The 13,649-nt window shown below is 47.7% G+C and overlaps 1 protein-coding gene across 1 annotated transcript in view; it reads right to left on the bottom strand.

The window, feature by feature from the left end:
* Positions 1 to 13,395, bottom strand: part of FNDC1 (fibronectin type III domain containing 1) — a 62,909-nt gene extending 49,514 nt beyond the window's left edge. The window contains exon 1 of the mRNA XM_066545726.1: positions 13,296 to 13,395. Coding sequence (XP_066401823.1) covers positions 13,296 to 13,365 — 70 coding nt within the window. The 5' untranslated portion in view covers positions 13,366 to 13,395. The remainder of the gene's footprint in view (positions 1 to 13,295) is intronic.
* Between the last annotated feature and the right edge of the window lie 254 nt (positions 13,396 to 13,649).

Genomic DNA, 13,649 nt, shown 5'->3' with positions numbered 1-13,649 from the left:
GCCACAATGCTAACAAGACCTATAATTTTGGTGAGTTTCCTCTTTAAAATTAGGGACACTTGACTCATACTACGTTTTAATGTGTATTTTTGTTGTCAAAGAAGGTATTGAAAACACACTGTTCATTGAAGAGAAGTGGACAGCACAGAAGAGAAACCTACAACATGGTCCTGAGTACTTGGAAGCCACATCTTCCCTGGGACATCCCTGACTTCCACCTGCACACATGCACCATCCTCACACTCTCCTCACAGCCACCTCTACAAAGGCTAGGGCCATCAACAGCACTGGCCCTGGAAACAGCTTAATCAGTGTTAAAGAAGCCTATTGGTATCATGAGTGGCAACACTCTCCTTAGTGGGGAGAAGTGGGTTTTAAGCACAGCTCATATTGCTCTCTCTGACTGCAGGAGAAGATAGGAGAAGAAATCCCTGAGAGATTCCAAGGCAGCAGGATCCCCCTGAGCAGCTCCATGGCTCCTGAGGGCACTGCAAGGGCACTCATGCATCCATCTGTCACTGGTGACAGGGGCAAACTCATGAGTTTAAACAGCGTCTTCCATGCAAGTTCCTGGAGTGCAGGGCTTCCTTTTGTTCACCACTACCCCAGTCCACTGCTTGTCCCTCAAACATTTCAAAGGCTGTCAGAGGCGTGGGGATACTTCAAGTGCCACTTGGAACCCAGGCAGGATTTCGGCTGCATCACCCATGATGAGCAGCAACACTCTCATTCATGAAAACCTGGAATAAGACAGAATATTTGCTCAGACTGACTTAGCCTCAGTGGATTTCTCACATTCTGTGAAGCTGCCACCAAGATGTTTCATTTCCACATGAGGAAATATATGCAGAGCTTTCTTTAAGTTGAAGGTGAAACTCCAACCACAACTGATGGCCACACAGGTATGGCTAGATGGGAAGGATGACAGGATTACAAGCCCACAAATGCCCTTCTCTCCAGCACTGACACCAGCATGGAGCTTGCACGATGCTGCTCTGCCCAGACTGGACATGGGCCCTGAGTGTGTCAGTTACTGCACTGCAGCTTATGCAGGACATTTATCGTCACCCCCACACAGGCTTGCAGATGAGACAATTTCCCTCTTATTTGCCTCTAGCTGGACCTCAAAGGATGCCCACAGGTGAGGTAGTAAAAAAAGAGAGTATTGTTTCTAGGCTGTCAGGCATCCCCTCCACCACTGTTCCCCCTCCCTGTGCCCGCAGCCTGAGGCAGGCAGCTTTGAAGTGGGTTGGCAGGGGACACAAGTCAGAGCCAGAGCATGCGCTTCTGTGAGCCAAGCTCTGTCCTGCTCCCCACAGCTATGGTCATAGATCTCCAGAAAGGAAAACACGCCTATTAAAATTGCACTGCTCATTAGGAGGCTAACTAAACCATGGCAGCATCTTTATGCTGTGCACCTGGATCATTTCTTATGAACCTAAATCTGCTCTCCTTTCACATCCGTGCAATCTCATTAAAACCGGTGGCATGTATAGAAGCACTCAAGTGAGGAATGAGGCCCTGCTCACTCAAAGGCTGAAGAAAACATTGTATGTAATTATCCTGATGGAGGATATGGACTAGGCTTAGGGGAAGTCACAGGAGGAAGCACAGCTCTCTTTCTGCACCAGCTTTCATTCCAACCTCATCAGGCAGTGGTTACCAACATCCATAAAGCACAAAGCTTCACATGCTTCGTTCATATTATTCACTTTATCTGTGAATTTTATTTTCAATTAAATACTTCTACCCAAACACCCAATTTCCTTCCAAATTTCTCCCAGCTATTGGTTGCTGGGATGTTTCATGGCCCATCCTCAAAGCAGGAGAAAAATGGTAGCCTACAGCCTACTCTGTACTGGTTTGTGACAGGCTGTGGGAGGAAAGTGACAACTCTTAGTCACCTTCACATCCCCTGAAAAACCTGTTAATTTTGGCCACTTTAACAGTCAGCAAATGGATTACATCAGTCATTTGTGGACACAGCAACAAGTGTTAACCAAGCCACAGCTAGTAAAAAACTTATGGTTTCAACTGTTATTCAGAAATCTAGGATTGTGAAAATTTCAGAAAACTGATTTAACTGATTTTCACTTATACAAAAAAAAAAAAAAAGGGGGAAAAGATGATCAGTAGGATACCTCTGAAATGAAGATTGGTTTTGAATCCAAAGCGTTGGCAGTCTGGATGCTGTGGCTCTGCATTTAGTTCATTCCTTTATGCATACCAGAGATGTCACCAAATCATCCTCAAGCATCCTACTTACATTTGGGACAGTTGAAGTTTTACACTTCTCTCCAAAACCACTTCAAATATAGATAAATTTCTTCCCTTACCCAGTGAAATAGCACAGATTTTTTAATCTACTGGAGATTCATATGTTTATGTAAAGTCTTTCCATTCCATCTCTAGTTGAAGTGCATGTTCAACTTTCCATTCGAAACTGCCAAAAATGCCTCAGACTCACAAAGTCAGAGTAGGAATTCAAGCTTCATCATGCATTGAAGGAAAATAAAATTTAAAACTCTTCATTTTTATTTCACATTTCAAAGCCTTTTATAAATCAGAAAAGTTAGTTTCCCAAGGTGCAGGTTTGCTAAGAATAAAACTCAGGCTCAACATTAGTGCCTGCTCTTTCATTAGCAGCAGACAGAATTTAAGGTTCTTTACAGAGACTGGAAAACATAAATCTTAAAATAACATAGCCTTTGCTGCTTCCTCTTAAATGAAAATGTAAATAAAAACCACTAAAATATTATTTATCAATCTCTAATATGAAATGGTTCACGGTTCACATCTTGAAGTATTAGCTGCTCTGATTCTCCTAACTTTATTCCACATTATTTATTGCAGAAGTTCTTTCAACAAGTACACATATAGCTTTCTACCCTTTCCCCCTAAAAGGGAAGCTGGTGGCACACCCCCCAAGGCTCCCAAAGTGCAAAACTCATAGATCCCAGATAAAGTGCATGCCAGGGAAATGCACAGAATACTATGATTGCTATTATTTGGAGCTCTGTATTAGGCTGGGCTCAGATAGGCACAGATCTTCATTACTGATAAATTACTTCCTTATTTGATTTCTTTTCCAAAGAGCAACTTTCTGCAGTCATATTCAAAACAATGTCTTCATGCAAAGCCCTGGGCTGTTTCACAAGTTCTAAGCAGTTCTATCATAGCTGAGCAGACGCAACTGAGACACACGGCAGCAGCCCCTTGGATTCACCTCATCATGATTTGTTAAGTACTGGGACAGCTGGCAAAGATTTTACCCAATGAATAACCTTGAAAACCATCTGAACATATAAGAAAGATACACTGACAGCTCTGCAGGTTTGTAAAAGAGAATCTATGCCATCTTTCTTGGGTTAGCCCAGGGATATTTAGAACTGAAAATTCACGTATCTACATTGATTTGGTCTCCAATGTTGAGTTTCAAGATTTGCAGCTTCTCCTCCCACGGCACAGAATATCCCTGACCAGTAGGATGTACAGCAAGAGGAGCCTCTGGGTAAGAAGAAAATCAATCCTTCCTGTTAACAAAGCCTCTGCAAAAATCAGGAGAGCGAGTCTCAGGAAGTCTTTAACATGCCACAGCTAGCAGGCTGCTAGAGCTATGTCCCAATGTACATGGACTCCTATTTTATGCTATTCATGCTTGGTGTTTGAGCACCCAAAGTAGGAGATTTGGAAGGAAGGATGCAGTGGAAGGGTGTATTGATCAGCCCACTGTGACTGCTGCAAGGTGACCCGTGACACCAAGCTGGCACTAGTGCAGTTCAGAGGAATGAAGTTTTCTAACACCAAAACACCTGCCCAGCACTGCCTGCTTTGCCTGTGAGCTCTGACCCACCCACCACCAATGCTGGTGACCTATAATAATGTGGTGATGAACAATAATTCCCTCTCTCTTCAAACCTGAGCTTCTGATGAAAGGCAACTCTTACTTCTGTGGCAGTGGTAATCTCTGCTGTCACAGGGCTTTGACTGGATCTGCATGGCAAGGACAGGTTACCCAATAGGGTTATGGGCAGCCTGAACCTGGGTGTTCTGTGTGGCCACTGCTGGGGAAGCAGCCCTGCAGCAACAGCAGAGACAAGGTCCAAGCCTGGATCCCTCAAACCAAGGCTGGCTGCTAAGAGCAAGGCAAGGAAATTTGCACTATTTTACAAGTAACTTAAGCAACTTGCTAACCTTTTGTGGGTTGGCCATCTGCTACCATTCAGTAGCACAAACATTTAGCTGAAGCTGCAAAGCTTCCTGAAACACAGTGATTACCTTCCATACAAAGAAGCCCCAAATTACTCAAAAGCTCCTACAAGCATTTTGAAGTTTCACTATTTGCCTTCTTGGTTTTTATGGGGACTACTTGCAAGCATAACAAAAGTTTGTGGGTTTTAAAAAATATTTATACAGCACAAGCAGAGAAAAAAATATATTTGCAAAAGGTCCAACTGCTGAAAAAGTCAAATGGTTCATTTCATATTGCCAAAAATCTTGCAAACTCTATGTCTAATTTTATGAGGCTCTTATGTTTGGATTCATAGGGTCTGCTTCTGCCACCCTCACTACAATTACTAGCAGCTTGTTCTGTAAGTGTCCAGTCCTAAGAAAAATCTTGCTTCTCCCAAAGGAAAGCAACAGGTTGAACAGTAGGAATACGCTAAAAATCACTCTCCCATCTTCAAACATACCACCTTCTTTCAGAAACATCCACACTAATTCATCAGATACTCTGATGCTTACACCCACCAGACCCTGAGGACCATCAGTTATCTGAGCTCTCACTTCAGCTCTCTCCACTGGGCTGAATCCTTCCTCTCTCCCTGCTGGTGTTAGGAAAAAAAAACCAAACTTGTTTTTTCTTGTATTTCTTTCTCCCTTCCCTCTGTTGACACACACATGGATGGTTCCTTCCCTCCACTCCCAGTGGGAATGTGGACACCATCCTCTCCCAGACACACTACCACTGTGCCCACACCATGCTGCCTGTGACTTCCCTGTGCTAGCATAACATGGGGCAGATGGCATGTCACCACCACAAGGAAAGATTTTAGCGAGTTCAAAGCCATTTCTCTTTTAATTTCACTTAAGTAGCAGTTTGAAATCAGTTTCCATCCCTCCAAGGTTTCACACTCGTTCCTATTCTCATGTCACATCATCAGCTGCAGGTTTCCAGCCCCATGTGATACCAAACACAACCAGAATCCCACACTGTCTCATACCACTCATCATCCCTCCCTGAGGGTAATTTAAACAGGTGTTTTTGCAGAGGAAAGAAAGTGTGTTTGCAGAGGTGTCTGGCCCTCAGCAATCAGCACTTCCAAGGGGCATGGCACACCCTGCACTGGGGGCTGACTTGCTGGGAGGGCAGATGAGGAGCACATATGGTCTGAGACATCTTGTGGTAATAAATTTGTGCTCAGCAGCTGAAACCCAGCAGCTCTGACCTGACTGGGAAGGGCTTTCATGAAAACATGTATATGCTCACTGAGCATTCAGTCCCCTGACTGCCATTTAAGCATGTACTCAGGCTCTTGGAGGACTGGCTTGACTTACAGTAGTCATTACGAGTGAAGAAAAGGAGCTCAGTGCCCTGGCAGAGCAATCACCACATTACAAACAAAATAATATATCACTGTACACATCTAGCATGGAAATTTGGCTTGCTAATATTGCTGTTTAAGGTTTAGACTGTCTAGGTTTTTAATACTATTGCTGTGCTATCACAGAAGAGCTTCTCTGGTTAATTTCATTTTCTTTTGACTTTGTTTCTTTGTACAGACAGCAATTTTGCTTCTGCATACATTCAGCTTTGGGCAACTGGGCAATTCACAAGACATCAGTCATTACTTCTTGTTTGGAAAATTTCAAGTAGAAGAGAGTAGCGTCTTATCTCGGGCAGTTCTTCAGCACAGTACAGCACAGCATGGAAAAAGCATTCAACTCGTTTTTAAAACAGGGCCAGTGGAGCTCGGGAAAGGTGAGATGTCACTTTCAAAGTCTGTCTCAGACTTTTGAATGAAACTAGGCCTTGTGATCCCAACCCACCTCCCCAGTAACACAACCTTAGGCACTTATCAAATACATATATTAAAAATACATGCAACCTGAAATCAGCCTGAAGTCTCAGACCAGCAAAGCCAAATGGAGCATTTCCATCACTGCCATTTGGTTTTAAATTGTTTTTAGCACCTCTGCTCTGGGAGACCAGAAACATGAGACCGATGACGCAGCTGGGACACAAAGCTCAGCTGATGCAGCCAGCAGGGCTGCAAACACATAACCCAGAGCAGCCACTCCTGCAGAGTGCAGCGAGCCCTCAGCCAAAGTCACCGGATTGCTGTGAGCCTCAGGCTGCTGCAGCCTCTTGGAGCCTGAGCTGAGGCCATCTGTAACACATCCCGGGCTAAAGACCACACAATTATGTCACCCAACTCGGCATGGCTTCAAAAGGTGACCAAAGGGAAAGACATGCAGACTGTGCAAAAGTGCAGCTCAGTTACTCGTGCAGGGGCAGATTCTGATGCTGTTAGGTGCTTCCATGGGGCTGCCACATGAAGCAAGACATTACCCAGCAGGAGTTACAGCATCTAAATCCAACTCTCCATCCATCTGGCTACAGCCTGTGTCCTGCAGTGCTCTCAGACCTGCCCCAAGATCTCAGCAGCAAAGGCAAAATTAAACACTGTCTTCCTGAGGCTGAAAACATGAAACCTGGATGGGTGCTAGGGTTGGGAACGGGGTGCTGCTCCCACCCTCCCCTCCCTCAGCAGCAGAGCATCCAGGGGCTCTGAGAGGGCTGGCCAGGCAGGTGGCAGGGCTTGGGCTGTTCTCTGGTACCACAGTTCATGCATGGCAGCATGTTTTGCCAGTTACATTTGCTGCTTTCCATTGTGGGATTTTTAAAGCACACTCAGTAGTTTTTCCCCGATACCAGCTAAGCCCTTCTGTACATCCTTCCAAGGAAACCACTCTGAAAGAAGGGATTAAACATTTCATAACAGAATACCAAAACAAATTATGTTGAACATTCAATTTCTCTTATTTCTGTCTTTTTTTTTAGAGATGAGGAAACACTAACATTCCAGCTCCAGCAGTCCTGAACTTTTTCCCAAAAAAAAGTTTCAGCCAAAATATTCCAGTCAACTCTACAGTAAACATGACAAATAACCATTTGAAGAGCGGCCTCTTATTTTACAGCAAATGTATATATTAAGAACAACCAACTCCTCCAATGGAAAAATAATCAGTTTAGCACAGGAAGAATACAACAGTCGGAAAGATTTGCTGGAACCAGGATCATTGCAGGATGCCCAAGAGGACTTAATAACTATGTAATAGTGGAATAGCTGCACTGGAACTGTGAAATATGAACACACTCCACAGTCCTCAAAGAGTAATTTACTCTGTTTAATGAAGAGCTGATTTGATGACTGAGTTACTCACTGAAGAGGGTTGATTTAAAATGCACACTTCTCCAGACCACTTTTTAATGTGTACATAGTTAAATTTGGATGTACATTTTATGTGTTCTTCCAGGATGAGGAGAAGCTTGGACTGCCTTCCTTACCACTGGATTTCAGTATTACATTTGATGTAATTAAGGATTTCTCTTTGTTTTGGAAAAGGTCTCTGTTTAGAGCACACAATTTCTACATGTCTTGGGTCTTTCTTCCACTTTTCCTTGCTTCTCTACTCCTTAAGACTATTTGCTTTAAATACAGACCTGCCAAATACAAGCACTTATACCAAAATGGAGACACATGCAGGCTGATTTCAGAGGCACTGAAGAGTGCTCAGCTCTAACCATAGCACAGAGATTTGACAAAGCCAGGGTACACAACCCAACCTGCCGCGTGGGAAAAGCTTCTGTGTCCCACTGCACAGATGTCATTTATGAAGAGCAAACAGTGGGCCAGAGGTTACAAGTTCAATGAGAGTGAGGTACAGTGACTGCTGCTTGAGAAATATACAGTTTAACCCAGAGAGATTTTAACCATCCTGAAATTGCTGTGAACAGTACAAAACATGCTGAAGTTTAAACAGTCATTTGCAGAAACTCTGAGTAGGAGAAAAGACCTTATATGACATCCCAGACAGCAGCTCTGGGGAACTGGGGAGGAGAAATTGCCATTTCCAGAGCTACATGACCCAGCATCCATGTGCCTTAGGAGGGCAGGACACAGGAAAAGTGGTCTGGAGAGAAGTAGGTACCAGGTCCCATCCAGCAGAGAGGAGGCAGCAGAGGGAGCTCAGCAGCCTGCACAGGTCTTGCTGGGGACCAGAAGCACATGAGCTGTCAGCACAGGCTTTCATCTCCCCAAGCAAATCAAGAGCAGGCAATGAAGGGGATGCTGTGTAAACACTGTTTGATGTTGCTCTTGTTAACTCTGCTATTGGTACAGCAGTTAAGCACTCAACCATGTGGTACACTGTGGAAAAAGTTATTTTTCATTACAAGCTTGTCTAAAGTTTAAAGAGGAACCAGGGAAAGCAGACACTTTCCAGGTGCTTGTACACCCCCAAAGGAAATGAATCCAACTACAGAGGTGCTGCAGGCAAAAGCTGCTGGTGCCTCAAGTAAGAATAAATGTGAGAGTTGGGATCAGAGTGTGCATAGTCTGTCTAGCCAGGTACAAGGGTAGTGCAAAATCCTGCTGGTCTAAATGCCTCTTTGGTAAGAGTCAAGCAGTGGAGACACAGGACTAAACCACACCATCCTCTAAATCCCTAGGCATCCAGGGTGTGGAGGAAATTAAGAAACGTGTGTCCTGAGACCCAGAGAACAGACAGCAAAGCAGAAGATCTCAGCAGTTCTTGGTTTTCTTTAAATCTTGTGCAATTTAAGCCACTGTCTTGATCTTGGCAGTGCTTATTTTGGCACTTCAGTTTGTGAACATTCAGCACAGACTGTAGGTTTTGCAGCCAACAGTGCAGCAGAATAAGCAGCAGTATAGCAAACACATATAAGAAAATGCTAACACTATTTCAAAGGTTTTCTGTTGGGTCATGCACAACAAAGGATCTTTCAGACAACTTCACATATCTTCAAGACACCCATCACTCCTCTACTGAACTGGAAATGTAAGACATACCACTCCTCAGAGGCTATGAGGTTAGTGCAAACATAGCCAAAATGCAAGTTCTCAACCCATATGGAAGCAAAGCACTTGGGTTTTTACAGAGGGAAAGGATATCCTCAGCTTCAGAATCTGCTGCTCTCCTCTGGATTCCACTGCCTCACAACCCAGCAGTTCATCCCTCCCTCTCATGCTGGGCAGGGGCACTGGCTGCAGAGATGAAGCCATCTTTCTGATCTTGGGGAATAATGAAAACACTCATAGTTGCAAGTGAATTAAATTTCATGTGCATTCAAAGGAATAAAAACAATCCCACAGTGCAGCACACCAGTGAAACTGTTGCTGCTTTAGGGAGCTGTAAAAGAGAAATGGCACGTGGCAATTTCAGGGGTAGAAAAAGATAACAGGGAGTGCTAGCACCTGCCTGAAGGATCAGTACAGAGTCTGCAGGGTTGGGAGAACCTCCTCAAGGCTGCACAAAAGTGTGGTACACCTACAGCTTGGGGGAGAAAATAGCAGCATGGGGCTTCCCAAGAGGAAGGCACATCAATGCCCATACCATTTCCTCTGGGGAAGTGACCAATTCTCCTGCTTAGTGCATTAGCAGTCTGTGGGTGACTTGCCTTTCATCCATGTCATCTCCTCCTTCCCAGCAGAAAGCACAACAAAAGGTAAATGTTCCCATGATACATGCATGCACCTAGCCATGGTTCACTTGGACAGGTGAAGGGGGAGTAAAGGAATACTAATTTATGAAGACAGGTAACCCAAGTTAAACACGATAATCAGATCCTGACACTTCAAAACTAAGGGGGGAAAAAAGGTGTTGATTTGGCTGCAGTTTTTTGCATATTTGGGATCACACCCAAGCTACTAAACACAGGTTCAATCTAGAGGTCTTTGGTTAGGAAGAGGTTCCAGTCCTGATTATACTTGAGCTGCAACAAGCATAAATTTAAGAGACCTAATGCCTGGTGCCAGCACATCCCAATGCCAGCTTAGCCACATTCCTGAGCACTTCCTCAGTGACAGACGGAGATATGTTACATAACTCCCAGCTAGAGAAACCATGGGTCCTGGACATGAACCAGAAGCTGCACCTGGTGGAAATACTGCTATGCTTCCTTCATGTGAAGACAACAGCTCACCTGCAGACAGCTGCATACAATGTGAAGCAGATATAAAGTCCAACCTAAGTTATCTTGAGAACTTAGAAGTCACTTTTCAGTGTCCTGCACAGGAAGTATGATCACTGAATGAGTCTGAGCTATATTTTTGTGCAATTGAATGCTCACTCAAGACACTGGATCATAGACACAAGATCCATTCCCCCTGCTGGCGTATCTTTGTCTTGCTGCATCATTGACTCAGCCCGCCCTTCTAATTTCTTTTTGTATAGATCAGCTTCTGCAAGCATCTTAACCACATGTCCAGCCAAAATCAGTCCATGTGCACTCTGAAGAGCTGGAATCACAGACTTGGACAGCACAGGAGCTTTCATACATCTGACACACCCAGAGGCTGGTACAGAGCTATACAGTTAAGACCATTACAGCACTGTCCTAAATAACTGAGAAGATACATTCCTTAGAGCTAAATGAAGTGGAAAATTCCCTTGGAGACTCTTCTGCTTTCTCTGTTTGTGTCAGACAGTCTAGACAAGGGAGGAAAATGAGAGTTAGTGCTGCTGTCAGAAAGGCTCTTGCTCTGAACATGGCCTCCTCTTAATGTCTCTCCCAAATTTCTCCCGCTGGCTGCAGGTGGTTCCTGAATACTGTTTTTCTAAGCTAATAAGGTGGGTGGGTGACTACTGTTTTCTGTAGTTAGTATCCATTCTTCCACACATGGGATCTGGCAGCAGATCTCTCTTGGCAATACACAAATGGGATCTGCCCCCTGAGCTGGCTCCAGCACAACACCCTTCTCTTACGCTTTCTTGGCCCCGGGTCTGCCTCAACAATCCTGGGCACAGGCCCCACACTGACTTTCTATTTTGATAAACAGAACACAGTCAATGACAGCACCAGCCCAATGCCAGACCCTTACTGGGGAAAAATCCTTTTTTTCTTTCCATGGACAGAAATTGAAGGGCTTTTTCACTTCATTGGAGCCTGTCTGCTGAGCCAAGGCAGCCTCCCTGTCTCACAGACATGGTACTTGGACAAAGGCTCCAAAGTGCAGAATGGGTTTGGGACAGATCCCCTAGACAAAGCACATGCAGCAAAGGTGGTCAGCAGGACAATTTCAAACACAGCTAGAATGTGAGAAAGCAGGACCAAGGGCAGCAAAAATGCTCAGCAATGGCTTTTACCCCCTGAGAAAGAACTCCAGAATCCACCAGCCCTCTTGTCTAAGACTGCACTTGCTCATGACACAGCCTGTGTTTATAGCTTATAAACTGTGTTTGTACCTTATAAACTACTCTCTAGACTAGAGAAGGAAAGTGGTGTCCACTCAAAGTGGCCAGCACATCAACACGGACAGGGAGTACACATGCAGCCCACATCCAGTCACTCCAGCCACACTGGGGTTAACAGCTCAGTATTCCCACTCCAACAGGTTTTGGTGTGCTCCAGAGTTCCATAGCTGGGAAGCACGAAGAGCTCTGTGCAGCACTATGCCAACACATTTGGGTTTGTTCAGAAATTGGCCCAATTTTTACACCACATTGGTGTGGGACTGCAAACAAGGAAAGACTAGATGGATATTACATGCAAAATTTTTAGTGAAGTATCAGAATCTCTAAGGATTGCATAGACATTACAGAGTCAGGGAAGCAAGAGCCTGCATGCACTCAACAGCTAACACTTTTCCTCAGAGGCTATGACATTTCTCACGATGTTTCCCTAACTAGCAGAACAAAAACTCCCCTGCTCCCTTCCCTCCTCCTCTCTCTTTCCAGCAGGCAGCCCCAGCGATCCAGTTCCCCCTCCATTTACCACTGCCACAAGGGAGCACTATTATAAAACCGCTTCCAGGAATGTGATCCCAAGCTTAACCCGGACGGGCACAGCAAGTTGCAGAGAGACTACAGTTCCAGGCTAAGCAGATCATTCCTTTCCAGATGTTTAGCTGCACACTAAAACTCACCAGGAGCCACGGGTGACATGAAGTCCCAGGCTCTGCCGCACAGCCCAGAGCTGCAGGAGAGTTGGAGAGGATGCTATCGTCCTCGGCTGGCTCCTCTGCGACTACAGCACGGGGCTGGAGATGGGACAGCCACCACATCCGGAGCCTGGGGGCAAGTGTCCCTGTGCCACCCTGGCTACTGTAACCCCAACAGATACATTCTGGCGCTGAAATGCCTCTGCATGCGTGTCTATACCCTGTCTTTAGCCGTGCTCTGATGCACACCTTGTGGCCACAAGCTGAGGAGATTCGGTTCAGCGTTGTCTGCGGTGCAAAAAGCGCCGCGGGGGCCGCAGTGATCGCTCACTGCTTCCACAAGGGAAAGGACAGGGCACATCTGCCACTACCTCCCGCAACCTCTGCCACCTCCAGAGCAGCTTAAACCTGAGCCTGCGGGCCCGGGGAGCTCTGACAGCAGCGCCAGACTTGCCTAGGCTGATACAGGGTTCGATCCGCGGGACTCCGGCGGCGGGAACGAAGAGAAGAGAGGAGAGATCTCTCCTGGCTTCCCAGGGAGATGCAGCGCTGGGCTGCCGGTGTCAGCGCCGCTAGCCGCGCGGGAGGGGCTCCTCAGCAGAGCCCAGACGGGCCGGTGGAACCAGCACGAGGTTCCATAGGGAAAAAGGCATCCACGGCTGAAGGCAAGAGGGAGGCTGTCACCCTCCAGTGCCATCTGTTCCCGTCTGGCCACGAGCGTCCTTGTGGGCTGCAGCCCTGCGCTCCGGAGCTGCCCGAAACGCGGCAGAGCCGCAGCGGGCTAACCCACGGAGGGTCCCGGCCGCTCTCCGAGCGCCGGGTGACCCTCGGTGCCGAGGCTTGCCCGGCTCTGCAGCTCCCCCTCCCTGCTCGAGGGGCACCGGCCGAGGGGCCCGCACACACCGAGGGCAGCGGCAGGTGCCTGTGCCGGGGCAGGGAGGCGGCCGCCTCGGCCGGGGTGTGCCCGCGGCGCTTGTCCCCGAGCCGGGCGGGGGCAGAGAGCGGCGCCGCGGGGCATCCCCCAGCACCGTGTCGCCCCCGAGCCCCCCGCCCCGCGGCACCTCCCCGCCGGGCAGCGACAGGCGTGGGGCGGCAGCTCCCGCGTACCTGGCAGGGCGGCGGGCAGCAGGGTGGCCAGGAGCAGCAGGGCGGCCCAGGGCGCGGCGGGCCCCGCCATGGGGCCGGGGGCGCGGGGCGCGGGCGGCGGGAGCGGCGGGGCGCGGAGCTGCCGCCCGCCCGGCGATCGTCTCGGCGGGGCTGCCCCGCTGCTGCCTGCGCGCCCCGCCGTCTCCTCCTCCCGGGCTGCCGGGACACTGCAGCCGGCGGGGCGGCCCCGCGGAGGCGGGAGACTGCCCCCCGCCCCCCCGGCCCCGGCCCGCCCGGCGCCCGGCCCGCCTGCCCCGGCGGCCAGCGCCCGCAGCATCCCCTGCCTTGGCGAGAGCGCACCTGGCTCCTTCGGGA

This window comes from Molothrus aeneus, chromosome 3, assembly GCF_037042795.1.
Source record: "Molothrus aeneus isolate 106 chromosome 3, BPBGC_Maene_1.0, whole genome shotgun sequence".
In the NCBI taxonomy this organism is placed as follows: domain Eukaryota; kingdom Metazoa; phylum Chordata; class Aves; order Passeriformes; family Icteridae; genus Molothrus; species Molothrus aeneus.
Note: the sequence above shows the minus strand (reverse complement) of the source record. Positions and strands in the feature narration are given on the sequence as shown.